This window comes from Ciona robusta, chromosome 14, assembly GCF_009617815.1.
Source record: "Ciona robusta chromosome 14, ASM961781v2".
Taxonomy (NCBI): Eukaryota; Metazoa; Chordata; class Ascidiacea; order Phlebobranchia; family Cionidae; genus Ciona; species Ciona robusta.
In genome coordinates, this window is record NC_143248.1 from 2,384,510 (window position 1) to 2,403,776 (window position 19,267).

The 19,267-nt window shown below is 35.6% G+C and overlaps 3 protein-coding genes and 1 long non-coding RNA gene across 4 annotated transcripts; 3 read left to right on the plus strand and 1 right to left on the minus strand.

Moving 5' to 3' along the window:
• The first annotated feature begins 213 nt into the window (after positions 1-213).
• Positions 214-5,709, plus strand: LOC149724900 (ZP domain-containing protein-like). The gene is made up of 11 exons (XM_089892636.1): positions 214-406; positions 687-758; positions 817-883; positions 1,667-1,832; positions 2,258-2,421; positions 2,987-3,158; positions 3,416-3,486; positions 3,757-3,949; positions 4,328-4,447; positions 4,757-4,862; positions 5,440-5,709. Exons 1-11 carry the CDS (start codon positions 340-342, stop codon positions 5,619-5,621), a joined length of 1,380 nt encoding a protein of 459 aa, XP_089748762.1. The 5' UTR covers positions 214-339; the 3' UTR covers positions 5,622-5,709.
• A 771-nt stretch (positions 5,710-6,480) lies between these two features.
• LOC149724901 (uncharacterized) lies at positions 6,481-8,597 on the minus strand. The gene is made up of 3 exons (XR_016386505.1): positions 7,623-8,597; positions 7,269-7,371; positions 6,481-7,095 (listed from the first exon to the last, which is right to left on the minus strand). It is a non-coding gene; the product is annotated as an uncharacterized LOC149724901 (long non-coding RNA).
• Positions 8,598-8,673: 76 nt separating this feature from the next.
• LOC149724902 (sialin-like) lies at positions 8,674-14,084 on the plus strand. The gene is made up of 10 exons (XM_089892635.1): positions 8,674-8,755; positions 9,004-9,249; positions 9,414-9,647; positions 9,983-10,157; positions 10,425-10,552; positions 10,979-11,137; positions 11,482-11,598; positions 11,799-11,922; positions 12,357-12,490; positions 12,911-14,084. Exons 1-10 carry the CDS (start codon positions 8,723-8,725, stop codon positions 13,079-13,081), a joined length of 1,521 nt encoding a protein of 506 aa, XP_089748761.1. The 5' UTR covers positions 8,674-8,722; the 3' UTR covers positions 13,082-14,084.
• Positions 14,085-15,460: 1,376 nt separating this feature from the next.
• LOC149724903 (uncharacterized) lies at positions 15,461-19,180 on the plus strand. The gene is made up of 4 exons (XM_089892640.1): positions 15,461-15,749; positions 16,096-16,213; positions 16,632-16,752; positions 17,214-19,180. Exons 1-4 carry the CDS (start codon positions 15,533-15,535, stop codon positions 17,421-17,423), a joined length of 666 nt encoding a protein of 221 aa, XP_089748766.1. The 5' UTR covers positions 15,461-15,532; the 3' UTR covers positions 17,424-19,180.
• Positions 19,181-19,267: the final 87 nt, after the last annotated feature.

A 19,267-nucleotide genomic window follows, 5' to 3' on the forward strand; every position in this document is an offset into this window, starting at 1 on the left:
TTGGTTCTAGCTTTAAAACGTACATTCAGTAACCATACAACTGTACCGCAGTACATTTACGTTCGTCGTATAGGTAGCTTATCGGAGGATACAATTGTGATTCGTAAGCACCGGAATAGATATGTACCAAATCATCAGTTTCCGGATGCAACGAGCATTGTCTTAATGCGCGTCTCAGGTAAGCTCTGCAATGCTTAGGAACTGTTTTGCTTTTAGACTGTATTTATTACGCATACGTGGGGCAGAGTATACACAAGCGTTTAATTTGAGTGACATTTTAGACTGGAAAGTGTAGGATATTAATTTCTGAATATACGTTCGGATTTTAAACACTGAGATATGAGATCCTATCCCAAGGGAGCTTTATGCTTTCTACTTATCGCTGGATGTATATGCTACGTACAGGGTAAGGAGGTACAGTTAATACATTGTTTAGATATGCAAGCAGTCTCGTTTAACGTTCTTTAGTTCTGTAACAAGCATTAAATAGCATTGTTTTCAAATTAACAAACACCGTCAGTGACATCACAAAAAGACTGAAATTATTTGGTATGAAGTGTCTAGCGATCTGTACTGTACAAAGGTCTTGTGAATAGATTAAAACTCCTATAAGCAGTATGCGACCAACAAGACCCTACTAGCATTTCATTATATCGACTTGTTAATATAAACTGCTTAATTTAAAGGTGAATCTCGTGTAAAACGCGGAATACCTGGCGTACCTATCACTGGAGACGGAAATGAATATTTAGGAAATGGTAAGTCTTTAAAATCAAACTGTTGGACAAAATGTGACTACAATACTTTTTGTTACAGTTACCGTAAGACAGCAACAACCGAACTCGTCCGTTTACATTTCATGCGATGTTTTGAATAAGATCGTGTAAGTAACCCATATCAGTTTTTAATAAGGCCTGCTAAATTTACAAAAAAAACAGTTTTGTCTAATATATAATACTGTGGGGTAAGAAGGGACACCTTTAGCACATACTATCCAAATATCCTGATCGTGTTTTAAACAATTAACACTGGTCTATGAGAGTCGTGATACGGTTTTCTATTTCTTTGAATGTTCTTAGTTTACTACCAAAAGGAACAAGAAAACAGAATGAAAGGTGTCCCATCTCCCCCCACCCTACTAAATATAATTTTATCTAACAATGTCAACAATGTTCTTTATATTTGACTTGACTTTCACGTTAGCTCAAACAGGAAAATTGCACCACTGGACTGATAGTTAAGCTTATGAGCATATGGCTATCGTTGAGGAAAAACGCTGATACCATTTTGGATGTGTGTGTCCTTGCCCAAAACACACAACGGCAATTGATTTAATGGTCTCCAATGGGTTTAATTGTCGGCCGTACGTTAAAAACGAAACAGTCCTAAAATAACTACAAACAAAGTTACATATAGTAGGGTTGGGGAAGATGGGACACCTTTTTATTCCATTTTCTCGTCCCATTTTTCACGACTCCCACAGACCGTTGTTAATTGTTGAAAACTCCATTCGGATATTTTTATATTATGCGCTAAAGCTGTCCCATCTTCCCCCACTCTACTATATGTCGTAACTTGTAAGCGGGCACGACGTGTATGGAACAGAACACCCGTGTTAACGTCTGTACCGCTAAGCAGGAATAAATAAGCTACATTCATTTGACAGCGTAAACAGCACTTATCTGACATCGGTGAAAGTGGCCACCGTTGGAACATTGGCCTTCGTTTATTCTAATGGATCAGTAATAAATGAAGGTTGTAGCCAGGCTGAGGCTAACGGTGGATATACTTTTCAAATGACAAAATTCGCACAGTGTGCATCTTCTGTTTCGGTATGTAGTATACAATTATGATTACTTTGTAGTGTAGGATGGAAAAAGATGGGACACCTTTTAACTCTATTTTCTCGTCCCATTAGGTAGTAAACAAAGAAAATTCAAAGAATTATAAAACTTTATCCTCACGACTCCCATAGGCCGTTGTTAATTGTTTAATGACGATCGAATATTTGGATATTATATGCTAAAGCTGTCCCATCTTGCTTTACCCTACAATATGTTACACGTTTAATAAGTCCTATAAAATTATCTGATATACGGTTCGACTGTTGTTAAAATCGATTTAAAAAAACTTTTTTGGTCTGTATTAATTAGTTAAATTTAAACAGGTCGCAAAAATATAGTAAGAGAAATCAACATGTATTGTTCATATACGCTAACACGAGCATTAACAATTAACTCATATCTATACAATACAGACTAACGGAAACGAGTTGTCAGTACAATACCACCTATGCGTGGTACCTGCAGCGCCAACTGGCGGCGTAGTTATTTCAAGAGACACATCTACACTTTTTAAGTTCACGTGTAATTATAAAAGAGAAGTGGTGGCAAATATGACTCATATTAGACCTGTAATTGCGTAAGTACATAACTGTATTGTACAAGTAATACTTATGCTAGGGTCTACTACATATATATAGAGTGGGGTGGGGGAAATATGGGACACCTTTTCATTCCATTTTTTCGTTCCATTTGGTAGTAAACAAAGAACATTTAATAAATTATAAAAATGTATTCTCACGGCTGTTGTTATTTGTTTAAAATACGATCAGGATATTTAGATATTAAGTTCTAAAGGTGTCCCATCCCCACCGTACTATATAATAAAGTCATTGACCGTTTGCTGCCCAACAACGATAAGCAGGTATCTTGTAGTGAAGATTACCGTCCTAGTTTAATTAAAACTATTACAATTACTCCCTCAATCTTAATTACTAGCAAATAGGTATAGCTTAAAAACCAATAGTAAAACGGACGACGCAAACAATCTTACAACCGGGTTTTTTGCCTCTATGTATTAATCCAAATTCGTAGAAAATTTAAACCCAGTATTTTCGATTTATTCGTTTTTTTTCAATTTTAAACTTCGTTCAAAATTAAAATCTGAAGCTATGATTTTTTATACACTTTATTTTTCTTTAAAGCAAACTGAGAGGGACGCCGGTTAGTAAGAACGGCGTATTTTCAGTCGTTATGGGAAGGTACACCGATGGCCAGTACACCACTGTACAAACTTCTCCTGATATTATTGTTCCTAACCGACTGTTCATGAAAGTTAATTTGGACAAATCGACTTCTTCGTCTCTGATTGTGCAGGTATGCACAAAAAATCTCAAAATATAGTAAAGTGGGGCAAGATGGGACATTTTTTTCGACTAATTTGGTAGTGAACAAAGAATATTTACAGGGCTATATAACCGTAACCCTGCGACTCAAAAAAGCGTCAGTAAACATGGGTTTTATGGGCTAATACCACTCCATCTTATACCACAGTAACATAGATAAAGATTATTTTTGTTCAACTTTGCAATCGGTTGGTTATTTTAGTTATACTACAGTAAAGGTTTTTTCAGATGTTGACATGCTGGGCGACTCCTTCGGCCAACAGTAATAATGCTTCGAAATTCTATATCATAGAAAATGGGTAAGTGCGTTACGTCACCAAAATGGCGTCATAAAGTAACGTAATAACATATAGGGCACATTTAAACGTAAGACCCTTAACGGTAGTTCATTCAACCCCCCCCCCAAAAAAAAAAATTTTTAAATGTCAAAAAATGATTACTAACAAAGCTACATATACATGGTAACTCGTAAGCTGGCATGAGGTGTATGAAACAGAACACTAAGGTTGCAGGAACTGTCCCTGTTAAATCAGTTTTTATCCTTGATTTATAAACCTATTTTATCACAGATGTCCTGCATATGATCCGTGGGACCCGATGTCCAACATGGTGACACAGAATTATAATTCGACAAGCGGGAAATTTTCTTTCCTTTCTTTCGTGTGGCGTCTTGCTGCTGGCGCACAACAGCGAATTTTCGTGCACTGCGAAATTGAAGTATGCGAAAACTCACTACCGAATTCGCAATGCACAATGAAGCCTGTAAGTTCTCATTATTCCAACGCGTTTTAGTGTATATTTAACTATAAGTGTATTTTCACAACTGTTGTTTTGTCGCTATATCCTGTTTTTTTTTGTTAAAAATTTTTCTAAATCTTCGCTACCGTAATCGAAGAGATAAATAATTTGACTATTATTATATTCTAAAATATATAGACGCACTTAAAAGGAGCATACCAATTTCAGAGGCTGTTTCATTTTTGAAACTTTGGTGGTACCCTTTAGATAACGTTTAAGCATTTCTATCCATAGCCAAACTTTGATTTTACTTTAGTATGCCCTTTTAAAACGCTATATATAACTGATATAAAATACGACAAATATAAGAAGATACTAAATGCGCCATAATTTTCTATACAGAACTGCACAGCTGGTAACAATACTGGGCTAAACGGTCGCCGTCGACGTTCTAAAGGATCTGAAAACAAGCATTTAGTTTCCGCAGGACCTTTCCATATGAAACACAAAGGCTGCGACAAGGTATATTTATCGGCGTTATGTTTTAAACATGTCCATTTGCGTGCTGAAGAACTGATTTTACTTGCTTATACTTGTGTGGCTGGATGACGACAGTCGGTATAACACGTACTCCTCGTGCCTGCTACGAGTTACCACTTAAGTAACTTTTTATGGGTCATTTTGTTTAATGTAAGAACTACTGGCTTGGAGCAATTGCGACAAGTGTCTTGCCCAAGGACACACATGCTCACAATGGTAGCAACATCGATTCTCTGGGCTGGAAGTATTCGCTAACAAGTTACAAATTTTATTGAGAACTTTTAATTCTAGGTTGCACTGGGCTGTTCGCACGCATGCGCAGTTAACAGTTTATCAAAAGCTATTTGTACCTGTCCCGTTGGTTGGGCGTTAACTGGTGACTCGAAAACATGTGCTGGTAAGTTTTCGCACAAGATTAAGTAAAGTATTGTGGGGTAAGATATAGTAGGGTGAGGGAAGATGGGACACCGTTTTAATCTATTTTCTTGTCCCATTTGGTAGTAAACAAATAAGATTCATAGAATTCTAAAACCGAATCCTCACGGCTTCCATATAAATCGTTGTTTACTATTTAAAGCACGATTAGGATAATTGGATATTATGAGCCAAAATGTCCTGCTGTCTTTCCCCATCCTACTATAACATAGTAAATTTTATTTCCTTCTTTAAATACAATAACGTTAATTAAAGTAACGAAAAAGGGAAATTAAAAGCTTCAAAAAGACACTCGTTAAACATGTAAAGAAAAAAAAAATCATTAATAAAAGGCGTTTATTCAACAAGTGTGTTTTAACAACTGTTGTTTTGTCGCTATATCCTGTCTTTTGTTTAAAAATATTTCCAAATATTCGCTACCGTAATCTAAGAGACAAATAAAACTATTATTGCTGTTATTATTATTATTATTATTTATTATTAAACTATATGGTGGCATCTAACTTACTACACTCAATACAATGATTCTTTCGTTTTAGAAACATTTGCTGGAGAGGACAACATAATGCAGGCACCGCGTATAATCTATGTTACTGAAAAACGAGCACAGTGTATTGGCATGTTGATTCTGTTACTCATCGCTTCTGTGACCGTTGTTGGCCTTGTCTCGTTAAAGCCTAAGAAATTAAGCATCTCATCTGAGAATTGTGCTGAAGGATAAAAAGCCTACTGATGTAACCAATACAATACAAATAGATTGTAGAGTAGGGTGGGGAAGATGGGACACCTTTTCATTCTATTTTTTTGTCCCATTTAGTTGTAAACAAAAAATCCGAAGGAATATACAACCTTATTCTCACGACTGCCATAAACTGGTATTAATTGTTAAGAACACAGTCAGGATATTTGGATATTATGTGCTAAAGTTGTCCCATCTTGCCCCACACTACTATACATTATTACAGCATATTTGCAGATAGTTTAAATGTCAGTGCACGGATATTTTCGAGTATTTTTATCGCGATACAATATAAAAATATGTTACCCAGATTTTTTATGATGTTGTATTACTTGAATGCTTCCTGGAAATGGCGCTTGTCAAAAAATATTAACTCGCATTGTAATATACACGCATTGTAATACCTATTCGCGTTATATAGTAGGGTGGGGGGAGACGGAACACCTTCAGAACATAATATTCAAATATTAGGATCGTGTTTTTAAACAACTTTTACAACGGTCGTGAGGATACGGGGCTTTATAATTCTTTGAATGTTTTTTTTTTACTACCAAATAGGATGGGAAAATAGATTGAAAAAGTGTTTCAGCTTCTCTTACCCTTATACTATAATTTATTTCAACCAGAAAATTCGCTTTCTCATTTTACCATTAATATGATAGTACATAAAGGTCACCATCTGTTAAAACAAACTTGCTTATGGTAAATTGAAAACATTTTTGTTCCGCTAGCGACGTTACAATTATATGTAACGCCGATGTGGCTTTACATACAGTTGGGTGGGGAAAGGTGGGATAACTTTTTATTCTATTTTCTCGTCCCATTTGGTAGTTTAAAGAACATTCAAAGAATTCTAAAACCGGATCCTCACGACTCTTATAGACTGTTGTTTATTGTTTAAAACAAAATCAGCACATTTGAATATTACGTGCTAAATGTTCCTGTCTTCTCCCACCCTACTATATACGCCCAATGTTCAGAGCGGTTTCTTCACGGTTGGATTTTTACGTGGACATCGTCGTAAGAGATGCTACGTTAGAAATTTAGTTCACTCTTAATGTTACTCTTAGTAATCCGATGCAGTGTCATGGCGGCCGATTCGGTGCGTAACATTCGGACGATGGTATATTTACATCCGACGAGAGTATTGCAGTACCAATATGGCGATACTTTAAAACAACTTGGTTCAACTGCAGCTAATAAAACAGCCACGTAATACAGGTTCGAACTATTCATTTCCTGAGATGGTTTTACTAACTGCATTGCCGTCTACATTGTTAAGTGCTTTACACTTGCGAAATATTTGAAAAGTTTAAAATCACAAAGACATGTGTATGTATTGGTATATTATTGATAGCAAGTGTTTTGCTGTGTTATGGTTTCCAGTTATTCTTCAAGCGTTCAGAAGTTTCTGCACGCCAACTATCGGCGCTCAATTCTTTCAATAAGTCTTCAACTGAAATAATGTAAATGTTAAATTTGAATATATAGTTTTTGGAGTAAGACGGGACACCTATAGCACATAATATCCAAACGTATTTTAAACAATTACCAACGATCGATGAAAGTCTGAGGATACGGTTTTATAATTCTTTGAATTTTACATATAACGCGCAGATAAATATTTACCACTTTTTATCTTTTTTTGATTGAAATAATGCTTAGCAATCGTAGTTTTGGTGTTTACAAGAAGTCCGATGACAAGCAAGAAAAGGAGCGCTGACTTATTCATCTGCAGAAATAATAATTAACTATAGTAGGGTGGGGGAAGATGAGACACCGTTTCATTCTATTTTCTCGTCACAATTAGTAGTACACAAAGATCATTCAAAGAATAATAAAACCGTATCCTCAAGACTCACATAGACTGTTTTAGTCGTTTTAAACACGATCAGTAAATTTGGATATTTTGTGCTAAAGGTGTTCGTCTTTTCTCAACGTATTATTCAACACAAATACCAAACAAATTGTTCACTTTGTTACCTTCTAAATAAAGATATGATTTCATACAACCAGAACTCTCTGCCTCTTCTGAACATAAAACCTTTGATCAGAACTTTGTTTACTAATCCCACAGAAACGATCACGTGATGTCTGGTTTTAATTTTATTACTTCCTGTGATTTCTGACTATCTATTGTGATTGTAACCGGCAATTTAACCGTCGTCTATATGATTGGGTATACGCAATAAACTTGAGTGTATAAAGTTTTATATTTAAAGCGAACACTTAAAATATTCAAAACTATACGTATTCATATTTCTTGTGGGTAAAGTAATCTTCAAATTACGTCCAAACTTTGTTACCTCTAAAAAGGCAACCAAAACCAAAAATAATATTTTGATATAAAATTTATTTTTATACAAAATATGCTCTTTTTTATCAACTTTATTTGGTAAAAAACTATTACTTTTATATAATATTTCAAAACTAACAAAAACCTGTATCACCGATAAATTGAACGTTCAATCTAACGTAACTTAACACTTTGTTTTAATGAGGCGAACAGTAGGAACTTTACTTACGCTAGTGCGATTCGTTAGCTTTGTCGTGTAAAATACGCGTTTTATACAACTTTCTTAATAAGTTTTAATATACGTGCATTTTAAATAGAGCCCTGTTCTCTTATTGGTGTTGTTTTTTTGCTATGATCGTCTCAACGTATTTAACTTTTAATTTTTCTCTTTTAATTTTAAACATGTCGACTGAAATTGTAATCGTAACGTATATTTATGAATTCTGGAATCATTCTTCAGATATTACACCGTATTATTAGAGTGTAATTAATGATTGCTTTTCTGGTTGAACAAAAGCGCTAAATACAAAATATATACGGTAAACCGTAATTAATTGATAGCACTCTATAAAATAAATGTAACTAATACTGCCAGTGTAAACTTACAAATTAACCTACGGTCCTAGAGTCTATATTAGTAATTCCCTTAAAACGGAACGTGGCTGTTTATTAGAGCTATGCTTTCTTGTATTTCTTTTTTTTAGACGGCGGAAATACGGCGTACCGCTGCGGGCGTTATTTTGTTCTGTTTAATAAACGAATTGTTGCAGAACAAGCATCGTACGGTATGACCAGCCAGAAAACATTTCATTTGAAAGAGGTAGTTTATGCATATATATTATTTCATTGAAATATGTACTAGGTCGGGGGGGCATGGGACACCTTTAGCACATAATATCCAAATATCCTGATCGTGTTTTAAACAATTAACAGCGGTCTATAGGAGTCGTGAGCACACGTTTTAATAATTCTCTAAATGTTCTTTGTTAACTACCAAATGGGGCAAAAAATACATTTAAAAGTTGACCCATCTATCCTCACCCTACTGTACATTATATTGTATTTTAGGAGCCGACACCTGGCTGCTACATCAAAGCTCGATATGTTGTTACGGTTATGGCTGCTCTGGGTACGATTAATCTTTATCTTTTGCGCAATTCGTTAAATATTGCCATTATATCGATGGTTGGTGCAAGAAACTCGTCGGTGGGCATGGAGGACCAAAACAAAACGGAGAGCTTACTAAATATTCCTACTGTTTGCCCCCAGTACCAAATAAATTCGACAACCGATGAACATGTTTTACAATATCAAGTAAGCTGTAATAAGTTACATAATGATTACTGGTTAGTGAAGGATGATAAACCATGTATTTCTTTTGGACTTATGTTATGCTTTACCTTCTTTATAAACAGATTGGAAAGTGTATTTTTGAAACATGCAAAAAGTTTTGTTTGTTAATCGATGTTTGTTTTAAGCCAGGAGAGTTTAATTGGTCTTTGGCGAAACAAGGATTACTTCTTTCGTGTTATTTCTACGGCTACACCGCTTTCAAAATGCCGGGCGCTTGGCTTTCAAAGCAATTTGGCATTCGAGCGCCTCTTGGTATTTCGTCGCTAATTGCAGCAATATTAACCATTTTGATACCAGTAACATCTCGTCTAAGCTTCGGTTTGCTGATAGCTGTGAGAGTAACAATTGGTCTACTTCAGGTGAGAGCGTATATTATAGTACTTAGATGGGACACCTTTAGCACATAATATCCAAATAGAATGATCGTGTTTCAAACAATTAACAACGGTCTATGGAAGTCGTGAGGATGTGGTTTTATAACTCATTGAATGTTCCTTGTTTACTACCAAATGGGACGAGAAAATAGAATGAAAAGGTGTCCCGTGTTCCCCCGCCCTACTACACTTACTTTTACGTCTGACACGAGAAAAAATGCGGCCGGTGTTTTTACAATAGAAAATCGGAAAGTGCATATACCATGCTAGGAAAACCAAACTGGTTTATCACAGATTTAATATAAGCTTGGACGTTATAGGGAGTCACTCTACCAACCATCATGCAGTCAATTGGGGTATGGTCTCCCCCGTGTGAAAATACTCGCCATCTTTCTATTAGCTTTATCGGAGCATCATGTGGAAATCTGATAACGTACGTGGCGGCCGGCCTTGTTATCTGGCTATTTGGATGGGAGTGGGTATTTTATATAGCAGGTGATTATGTATACTTTACATATGCTATAGTACTTTAAGGTAAAAAGAAAGATACCGTTAGCACATATTATTCCATATTTCCTAATCGTGTTTCTCCAAAAAAAACAACGCATTTTTTAAGTCGTAAGAATACGAGCAAATAATTCTGTAAATATATTTTTTTATTATCAACTAAGACATTCAAAGAGAATGAAAACATGAAATGTCTTACCCAACCTGTTATATATAAATGTCGCGTCTGTAAATTGCTGATTTCTGTTTTCTTAGGAAGTGTCGGCTGTTTATGGTCGATTGCATGGTTTCTGTTAATTTACGATTCACCAAAGACACATCCGAGAATTTCAGAGCAGGAATCAAGTTACATAACGGAAAGTCTTTCAGAGGCGGCGCCTGTGGTAACTGACATCGCTTTGTTGATGTATATGGTTTTAGAGAGCAATATAATATGCCAAACAGTCATATCGTTTTTCTGTTTATTTCGAATACAATACAGCGATACCTATAACATATATGGTATAGGGTGGGAGAAGATGGGACACCTTTTCATTCTATTTCTTCGTTTCATTTGGTAGTAAACAAAGAACATTCAAAGAATTATAAAACTGTATTCTCACGACTCCCTTGGACCGTTGTTAATTGTTTAAAAAATGATCATAAGGATATTTGAATATTATGTGCTAAAGGTGTCCCATCTTGTCCCACCGTAATATAGATGTTACGTAAACATATATGTTTATAAAACAGTACAGTTTTACGACGCAATTATTTGAATGTACCGTTACAAATTGGATGATTAGTTTTGCACAGCCTGTTATTTACAGAAATCCAACCCAAAAAATGTACCTTGGCGTAAAATATTAACTTCTAAACCGTACTTATCGACGGTCGTGGTCCATGTAGCTGAAAATTGGACGCTTGCCATTACACATACCTGGGTGCCGCAATATATCGCTAACGTGTTGGGATACAGCATTGAAAATGTAAGCGAAGGAATTGTATTTACTGTTTGACAATTAAAAGTTGCCTGATGATTAAGAATCAATAAGTGAATTAATGTAATTTATTTGCCTTTGCCTGGCGGGGCAATTGACAGTCGTTATAACACGGGTGTTCTGTTTCACACACGTCGTGCTCGCTTACGAGTTACCATGTATATTTAACTATGTGAGTAATTAATATTACTCTTTTATATGTATGGCTGACAGTTTAGACAACCCATTTTTGACCTAAATGGGTTAGAGCAATTATCATTAAGTGTCTTGCCCACCCCAAGAAAAGAATTTTTAACAAAACAAACTAAATTTATGTTTATATATTTTAACAGGTTGGGTTACTCTCTGCGTTGCCATACGGACTAAACATAATCAGTCTACTCGGAAGCGGAATTCTTTCGGATTTTATCTTACTTAAAACAAAAATTCGGAAGACAGTACTTCGAAAGGTAAAAGCAAGCGCCGGAAAGGGCATCCTTACATACATTTGTCGCTGTTATTTTTGTATTTGTAGGTGTTTTTTGACAGTGAAAATGATTTTTTTTGTTTTCAAATTATGCTGAAGTTTTCTTTGTTCATTCAAGAGTAATAGCAAGCTTCGAAAAATACACCCTTCTGAAATTGTTTGCGGTTAATGTTATATTTGTAGGTCTTTTCTATCATTGGAATGGGGGGTCCAGTCTTGTCGTTTCTAATCTTGCCTTCATTTGGCTGCAACCATACTTTTGCCATTGTGTTGCTGTGTACGTCTTACATGTTCGTGGGGTGCAACTGTAAGTATTAGGCGATAGATTTCGGTCCGGCGCCGTGGCTTAGGGGTCATCAGCATTGAAACTAAAGTGTCTCCGGTTTGATGCTCGACGGTGCAAACGAGGGAAAAAATGGTTCGAATAATACGTGTCTGACTGCGACGCGGTGTCGCGGCACCGGTCGCAAGAAGGACTTACATGGGCTTTCCGGGTGTTGGGGTAATGAGAAAAATCTGGCTTAAATCCCAGGTCCTTGACGGTGACCTCACCCGTAAAAAAATTAAAAATAAATTAGCTGATAGATGTCTAAATATTCCGACTTTGTTTTAAACAATTAACAACGGTCGATGGGAGTCGTGAAGCTATACGGTTTTAAAATTCTTGGAATGTTCTTTGTTCACTACCAAATCCTTACCCTACTATATCGTTGTTATTAATCGGTGCATATATACGTGCAGATTCTGGGTATCGTGTGGCGCTTGCAGACATGGCGCCTTCTTACATGGGCATCATGTACGCAATTTCGAATACTTTGTGCTGTGTGGAGGCGTTGGTGGCGACACAGATAGTGGGATTTATGCTTGGAGATGGAGTAAGTCAATATAGTACTATGGGGGAAGTTGGGAAACCTTTAGCACGTAATATTCAAATACCCTGATCCTGTTTTAAACAATTAACAACAGTCTATGGCGGGAATCGCAATGATACGGTTTTGTGTTTGTATTATTTTTAATGTTCTTTATTTACTACCAAATAGGACGGGAAAACAAAATAAAAATGTATCCTATTTGCCTCGCTTACTGCATTACAGACTAAAGCTATTTAGCATATCTTACAGTAACAGTTTTAATTTTTTACTGTAAATGAAATGAATGAATGTTACTTATTTTATCCTCTCGTGGCTGGAAAACGACAGTCGTTATAACACGGGTGTTCTGTTTCATACAACTCGTGCCAGCTTACGAGTTACCATGTGTGTTACTAAATTGTTATTTTTAATTGTATAAAATAGTCGCTCTCAAACTGGAGAACGGTGTTTTATGTGACTTCTGCAATATCGGCATTGGGTTTATTGGTGTTCCTTTGTTTTGGATCAAGTGAGTTGCAGGCATGGGCAAAATCGAAAGAGAAAGAAGCGGATATCGACGATAAACAAATATTTATTGAGTTGAATGAAAAATGACCATTGTTGAGTAATTCAATCTCACAAATGTATTTAGACAAGTTGTATGTTTATCCTCTTTTTATAAATCATAATGCAAATATAGGCTACATGCAATAAACATAACATTATTTTGTTTGGTGCTCCTTATAAATATATAGTTCTGTAGGGTAAGATGGGACATCGTTAGCACATAATATCCAAATATCCCGATCGTGTTTTAAACAATTAATGACGTTCTATGGGAGTCATGAGGGTTATTCGGTTTTACATTTCTTTTAATGATTTTTGTACTATCAAATGGGACAAAAAATAAGATAAAAATTGTTCCATCTCCCCCCACTCTTCTATAATTTAGTTACATGAAGGGAAACTTATAATAAAGTTTTTATAGCATTGATTTTAGATTGCATATTAAAGATTCATTACCCTGTACGGCAGCAGGGCCACCGATCCGTTTGTAGTATAATGTGGTATCGAGTATATTTAAAAAATTCAAACATTTGAGTTACAACTCTGCCTTTTTTTCTTATATTTATTGCTTTTCGTTTTAAAATTATCAACAAATTTTGGTGGTTTCGTCGCAGTCATGTTACGACTTATTAATTTACACAACGGATGTGATATTAGTTAATTATTCACTGCGATCGACGGTTAAACGAAACGAAAAGGAAATTACCCCGTGTTTAGGTCTACTAATATTCTATTGCATTGTTTATTGAGCACGCTGGTGGTTTTAAATTGATCTTTTTTTTTTCGTCGAACAATAAATGTGCACGTGCCCTAAAGTAAAATGTTACATAATCGATGTTCTGTACAGCGCTTTTTAACCTCTTTTAGGTTGGTGAACCCCTGAAGTTGTTGCGACAAACTCATGCACCCCTGATTGCTTTAATGTAAAACTAATGACATTTCGCAATTCTCTCAGTGATGCAAGATGTAGAATTATTATAAAACAAAACTGTAGAAAAATGGCTAAATTTGTTTAAAATGTTTAAAAAACGTAATATTATTGCTGAAAATTGTTGAAGTTTCTGATGCACCCTTGTATAGTAGGGTGGGGGAAGATGGGATACCTTTCACACATAATAACCAAATATCCTGATCGTGTTTTAAACAATTAGCAAGGATCTATGGGAGCCGTGAGGATGAAGTTTTATAAAAAATCGTTGAATGTTTGTTTACTACAAAATCAGAGGCGAAAACAGATTGAAAAGGTGTCCCATCTTTCCCCACCCTACTATATACCCTTTTTCACTGGTTGCACCCTTGGCATATTTTGATGCACCCTCTAGGGTGCACCGTGCACACCGGTTGAAGAGCACTGTTCTAGTATATTCATTATGCCGCACATAGCAAACGACGGAAACAACTTAATATGTTCGGTTTAGAGAAACTAGCTCATCTGGTTTACCCATACTCTAAAGACCTTTATATCAAATTAAGATCTCTCACTTTTAGGAAGTTTGTGTACGCAAAAATCCAGTTTATTGTGATCGTGCGGCTATACCGTATAATCAACAACCTATACCGGAACGGCGTGTATCGAACCGAACACCAGTGTTATGACGACTGTTAATTGTTTTTCGGCCACGCAAAGATAATGCATTCATTCTATGTAGAGACCGCAAAAAACAGCTGTTTACAAGCCTTAACCAATTGTGTGTAGATACAATATTTTTCCAGATAGTTAAGTATAGGTCGATGTCCTAATGAGAATACGAGGAAAATAAACTGGTGTTTTTCATATAGGCAAGCACCAAGGGCAATTGTAAAATAGACTCACTGTCGATATTTTGTTTTAATGTAAATATTATATTTGTTAAGATTCTTTTGTAAAGAAACATAGTAAGGATCCGGTGCTCCGAAAATGTAACAGCAAAAACTACAGTACATAATAGTACTGTTACAATGTCTTCGCTTGTACTCTTTTCGCCCTATGTGCCTTGAGCCGTATGCGCTCCTCCTGCTCCTGCTCCCTCAAATTCTCTCCTACGCTAATTACTTTCTTAGTCTCTAACGCAGTGACCTAGAGACGGGCGTGGTCTAAGTGTAAAGCCAGTACGCACGGTGTCGTGTTAAAAGTCGGACGTTCCTTGTTTTTATATGCCGCTTTATATATAACAATATGATTTTATCTGACCACGGGTGTTTTACGAACCTGAAGACTATACAGATGTGTAACATTACAAATGCTAACCTCGCAAAAATCAGTTGGTTTTCAGCAGCAAAAATAAAAACCAGTTGTAAAACGAAATAAGTATATACTCTAAAACTCTAAATTCTAAAATCGACCAGTTGCGTTTAAATTTAAACGCCTATTTTATAGTAATATAGAAACAAGCTGCTACAATATAATTTACAGTTTCTAACTATGCACCTGCAAAACATTTAACCATTTTCTTTGTTTACCTTGTTAATAAGGTTCTTTTGTCACAGATATCTCTTAAAACAGCAAACTCCATATAAAATATGTCTAAAACTGAAATAGAAACTGCGCTGAGAGCTGTAAAAAGTACTGTTTTTTGTCAGACTGCTGAAGAATCGCAGTTCTATTATGACGTTTGGAGCAAGCATTTTGACAATGACACATCCACTCTTGGCTCCTTAAGTAGCATAATACTAACAGAAATGTTTTCTAAACATATAACAGATTTCAAAAACTGCCAAGTACTGGACCTCGGAGGCGGTAGGTATAGACTAACTTATAAATATTGTTACTTTTATTAAAACAATAGTTGTGGGTTATACTGTTCGAACAGACTGACAAGTTTAAAAGCGGATATTGTTGTTCGAAAATACGCTAACTATATTGATTAAAATCGTCATTTTTACACTCACTTTGTTATGAATATGCTATGTTACACTGTTATTTTTTCTTGCAAATGCGTGTTTTTAAATATGGCTCATTTATTTTACGTGTCTGTATGTACACGTCCGTATACTACAGGTATTGTAAAAAATTCATAGCGTTACCAACTTATGACGGTTTAAAACGTCTTAGGCCATTTTTTACCAAGTAATTATTTACACAGGAACTGGAAAGGTTTCATTCAATCTTCGAAATCGCTTTCATTTTAAAGGAGAAATAGACATACTTGATGCAAACATGAATATGCTATACGAAGCTTACCAAAAAGACCTTAATTTCAGGTAGGACCTTTGTTTTGATGCAATTTCCAACATATAGTAAAGTGCGGGGAGAAGATGTGACCCCTTTTCTTTCTATTTCCCGTTCCAGGCCATTTGATAGTAAACAAAAAATATTCAATGAATTACAAAACCGTATTGTCACGACTCCCATAGACCTTTGTTAATTGTTTAAAACACAACCAGAATATTCGGATATTACGTGACAAAGGTGTCCCATTTTCCCCTAACCTACTATATATTACTAAGGGATAAAATGGAGTACCGTTACCACCAAAATCCCATATACTTCCGCTCTTTTAGAGTCGCGGGGCCACGGTTATAATTTTGTAGATCTTCTTAGTTTACCACTAAACGAGAAAAGAAAAGAGATTAAAACCATGTCCCTATTATATTCCTTAAAAAATATTTTTAAATTTAGAAATATTCTCCGTCATTTTGTTACGGAAACCGGGAATCTCCCCTTGGCTGACGAAACGTATGATGTCGTTGCTAGTGCGGGAGCGTTTATACCAAATCACATTCCCGTAACTTCTATTTTTGTAAGTATCTTTAATGTTACGTACAATTTTTTTTTAAATCACGAAAAATGTATTCCTCGCATAAACTTAAACTCTGCAATTTAAGTCTTACTAGATTCCAACTTCTAACCAAGATAGCGTGCTATATCGTAAGCGGGCACGAGGTGTATGAAACAGAACATCTGTGTATTAACAAGTTGTCCCGCAAATAAATAAGTTACATTAATTTATGTGGCCACTTACCGCAACGGTAAACTCCTATACTTTGTCGGCCTTTAATTTTAGCATCACTGAATATTATACAACATCTTGTCGATTAATACTTGTAATATAAACGCGCTATTGGTAACTAGAAGGACACTTAACGCCATACACTGTAGTGTAGGTACTTAGTGTGACGTGGTATTCATATAGAAATTAAAAACACCACGCAAGCAAGTTGGACTGTTAAAAAACCCATGGTTTAAATATTTACACACCAGGGAATAATCAACGTTATCAAACGAGGTGGTTTACTATTGGTTACAAGAAGATTGAAAACCACCGAAGGATACGGCCAACAATTTGTTGAAAATGTTGAAAAGTTATGCTCGGAGAAAAAGTTGAAATATGTTGATCATATGGAATATGTTCATTTTACAAATGTGGAAGATAAAATTCCGCCCGGCTGTTTTGTCTATCAAAGATTGTAATGGGAAAACTTGTATTTTAATTGCTTACCAGATTATATTAGCATGGGAAAATATGGCACACCTTTAGCATATAATATCCAAACATCCTAAACGTGTTTTTAACAGCTAACAAAGGTCTACGGGAGTCGTAAGGATAGATACGGTTTTTATATTTCTTTGATTGCTTTTTGTTTCCTACCATATTGGACGAGAAAATAGAATTAAAGAGTGTCCCAAATTTCCCACCTTACTATATGTTAAAAATTGTTCCATTTTCTTCTTTTCATTGCTCTCTGTTTTTAAATTAACAACACATATGTTACGACATATTAATTTACACAACGGATGTAATAATAATAACTGCGACAGATGGTTTAACGAAACGAAAAGGAAATTGCCCCGCGTTTAAGTCTTATACTGTATTGTATTGTTCGATGGTTAATATATCCTTTTTCATCAACCAGTTGTTATGTTGTCCACGTATTACCATAGTATACTTCACTTCAGTATACTATGGTATTACCTTCTACCCAGCTTTGGGTTATGGCGGGATCTAGTCATAGAAATACTGAGTAGTCAAACTCATTGTTATGTATAAAAGGCAAATTAAACCCCAATTTGTGTCGAAAATAACACAACGCAGGTAAAGGTGCAAATATGAAACGCTTCACGATTCTGCGTCTCTCCTTTTGCGGCTAGTGCCACAGCGACACCAAGTGATCACAGTTTCGTGCATAGATTTGATGTTACCATCGTCCACATACAGGGATACAGCGTACCTGTTACATTGAAACGAACATAAAGGAAACAAATGGGATAAAATGCCAATGACAGTAAACTTGGTGTTGTATTTTCCAGACTTGTAACACATTACAAAATCTTTGTACTACAGTATTTAGAACTTGCTACTACGGACTACAACCACAGATAAGAGAGGCCACTCGTAAACTCGTTATTACGAGTGGCCTCTGTGTTACAACTTTATTCCCGCTAATTAAAATACGCGTTGGACAAACACGCTCCTATTTATATATAGTAGGGTGGGGAAAGATGGGACACCTTTTTATTCTATTTTCTCGTCCTATATGGCAGTAATTGAAGAACAGTCAAAGTATAAAATAAAAACGCATCTTCACGACTCCCATGGACCGTTGTTAATTGTTTTAAACACGATCAGGATATTTGGATATTCAGTGCTAAAGTGTCCCATCTTCTCCCACCCTACTATATGTTAATTGTGGCCTTAACCACTAAGACTTGTATATACATTACATTAATTATTTTATATCTAATACTTGCGATATACCACTGTATCGTTGTTTTTATTTTCAAGTCATATACAATAATCTATGGTGTTGGACGTAAAAAATCTTTTAACTTCCCACAAAATAATAAATAAACTCAGCGCCCTCTGTTGGGAAAGTTGTCGGGTCTTTCTAAAATTAATTGGGCATGTCCATGGCGCCATGGGCATGTCTAAAACCCTGAAAACCTGACTGCCCTGAATTGCCTGAATTTTAATTCAGTGTTGCCAGATTATTTTCGTATTTTTTAATACGTTTGCAAAAGCGGCCCTGACTTTCGTGATTGCAAATAAAAGCAGCCCTGAACTTTCGTAATTGTGTGTATATATACATCCCTGAATTTCGTTATAGTATGTATATTCAGCCCTGAATTTCGTTATAGTATGTATATACAGCCCTGAATTTCGTTATAGTATGTATATATTCAGCCCTGAATTTCGTTATAGTATGTATATACAGCCCTGAATTTCGTTATAGTATGTATATATACAGCCCTGAATTTCGTTATAGTATGTATATACAGCCCTGAATTTCGTTATAGTATGTATATACAGCCCTGAA

Excerpts from the sequence above, each read along its gene's own strand:
- LOC149724903 (XM_089892640.1), top strand. The coding sequence starts at position 15,533 with ATGTCTAAAACTGAAATAGAAACTGCGCTGAGAGCTGTAAAAAGTACT. Across the intron at positions 16,214-16,631 it reads CAAAAAGACCTTAATTTCAG|AAATATTCTCCGTCATTTTG; the intron begins GTAGGACCTTTG and ends TTTTAAATTTAG. Across the intron at positions 16,753-17,213 it reads TTCCCGTAACTTCTATTTTT|GGAATAATCAACGTTATCAA; the intron begins GTAAGTATCTTT and ends TTTACACACCAG.
- LOC149724902 (XM_089892635.1), top strand. The coding sequence starts at position 8,723 with ATGACCAGCCAGAAAACATTTCATTTGAAAGAG. Across the intron at positions 11,599-11,798 it reads GGAAGACAGTACTTCGAAAG|GTCTTTTCTATCATTGGAAT; the intron begins GTAAAAGCAAGC and ends TTATATTTGTAG. Across the intron at positions 12,491-12,910 it reads GATTTATGCTTGGAGATGGA|TCGCTCTCAAACTGGAGAAC; the intron begins GTAAGTCAATAT and ends TGTATAAAATAG.
- LOC149724900 (XM_089892636.1), top strand. The coding sequence starts at position 340 with ATGAGATCCTATCCCAAGGGAGCTTTATGCTTTCTACTTATCGCTGGA. Across the intron at positions 3,487-3,756 it reads TTCTATATCATAGAAAATGG|ATGTCCTGCATATGATCCGT; the intron begins GTAAGTGCGTTA and ends ATTTTATCACAG. Across the intron at positions 4,863-5,439 it reads TGACTCGAAAACATGTGCTG|AAACATTTGCTGGAGAGGAC; the intron begins GTAAGTTTTCGC and ends CTTTCGTTTTAG.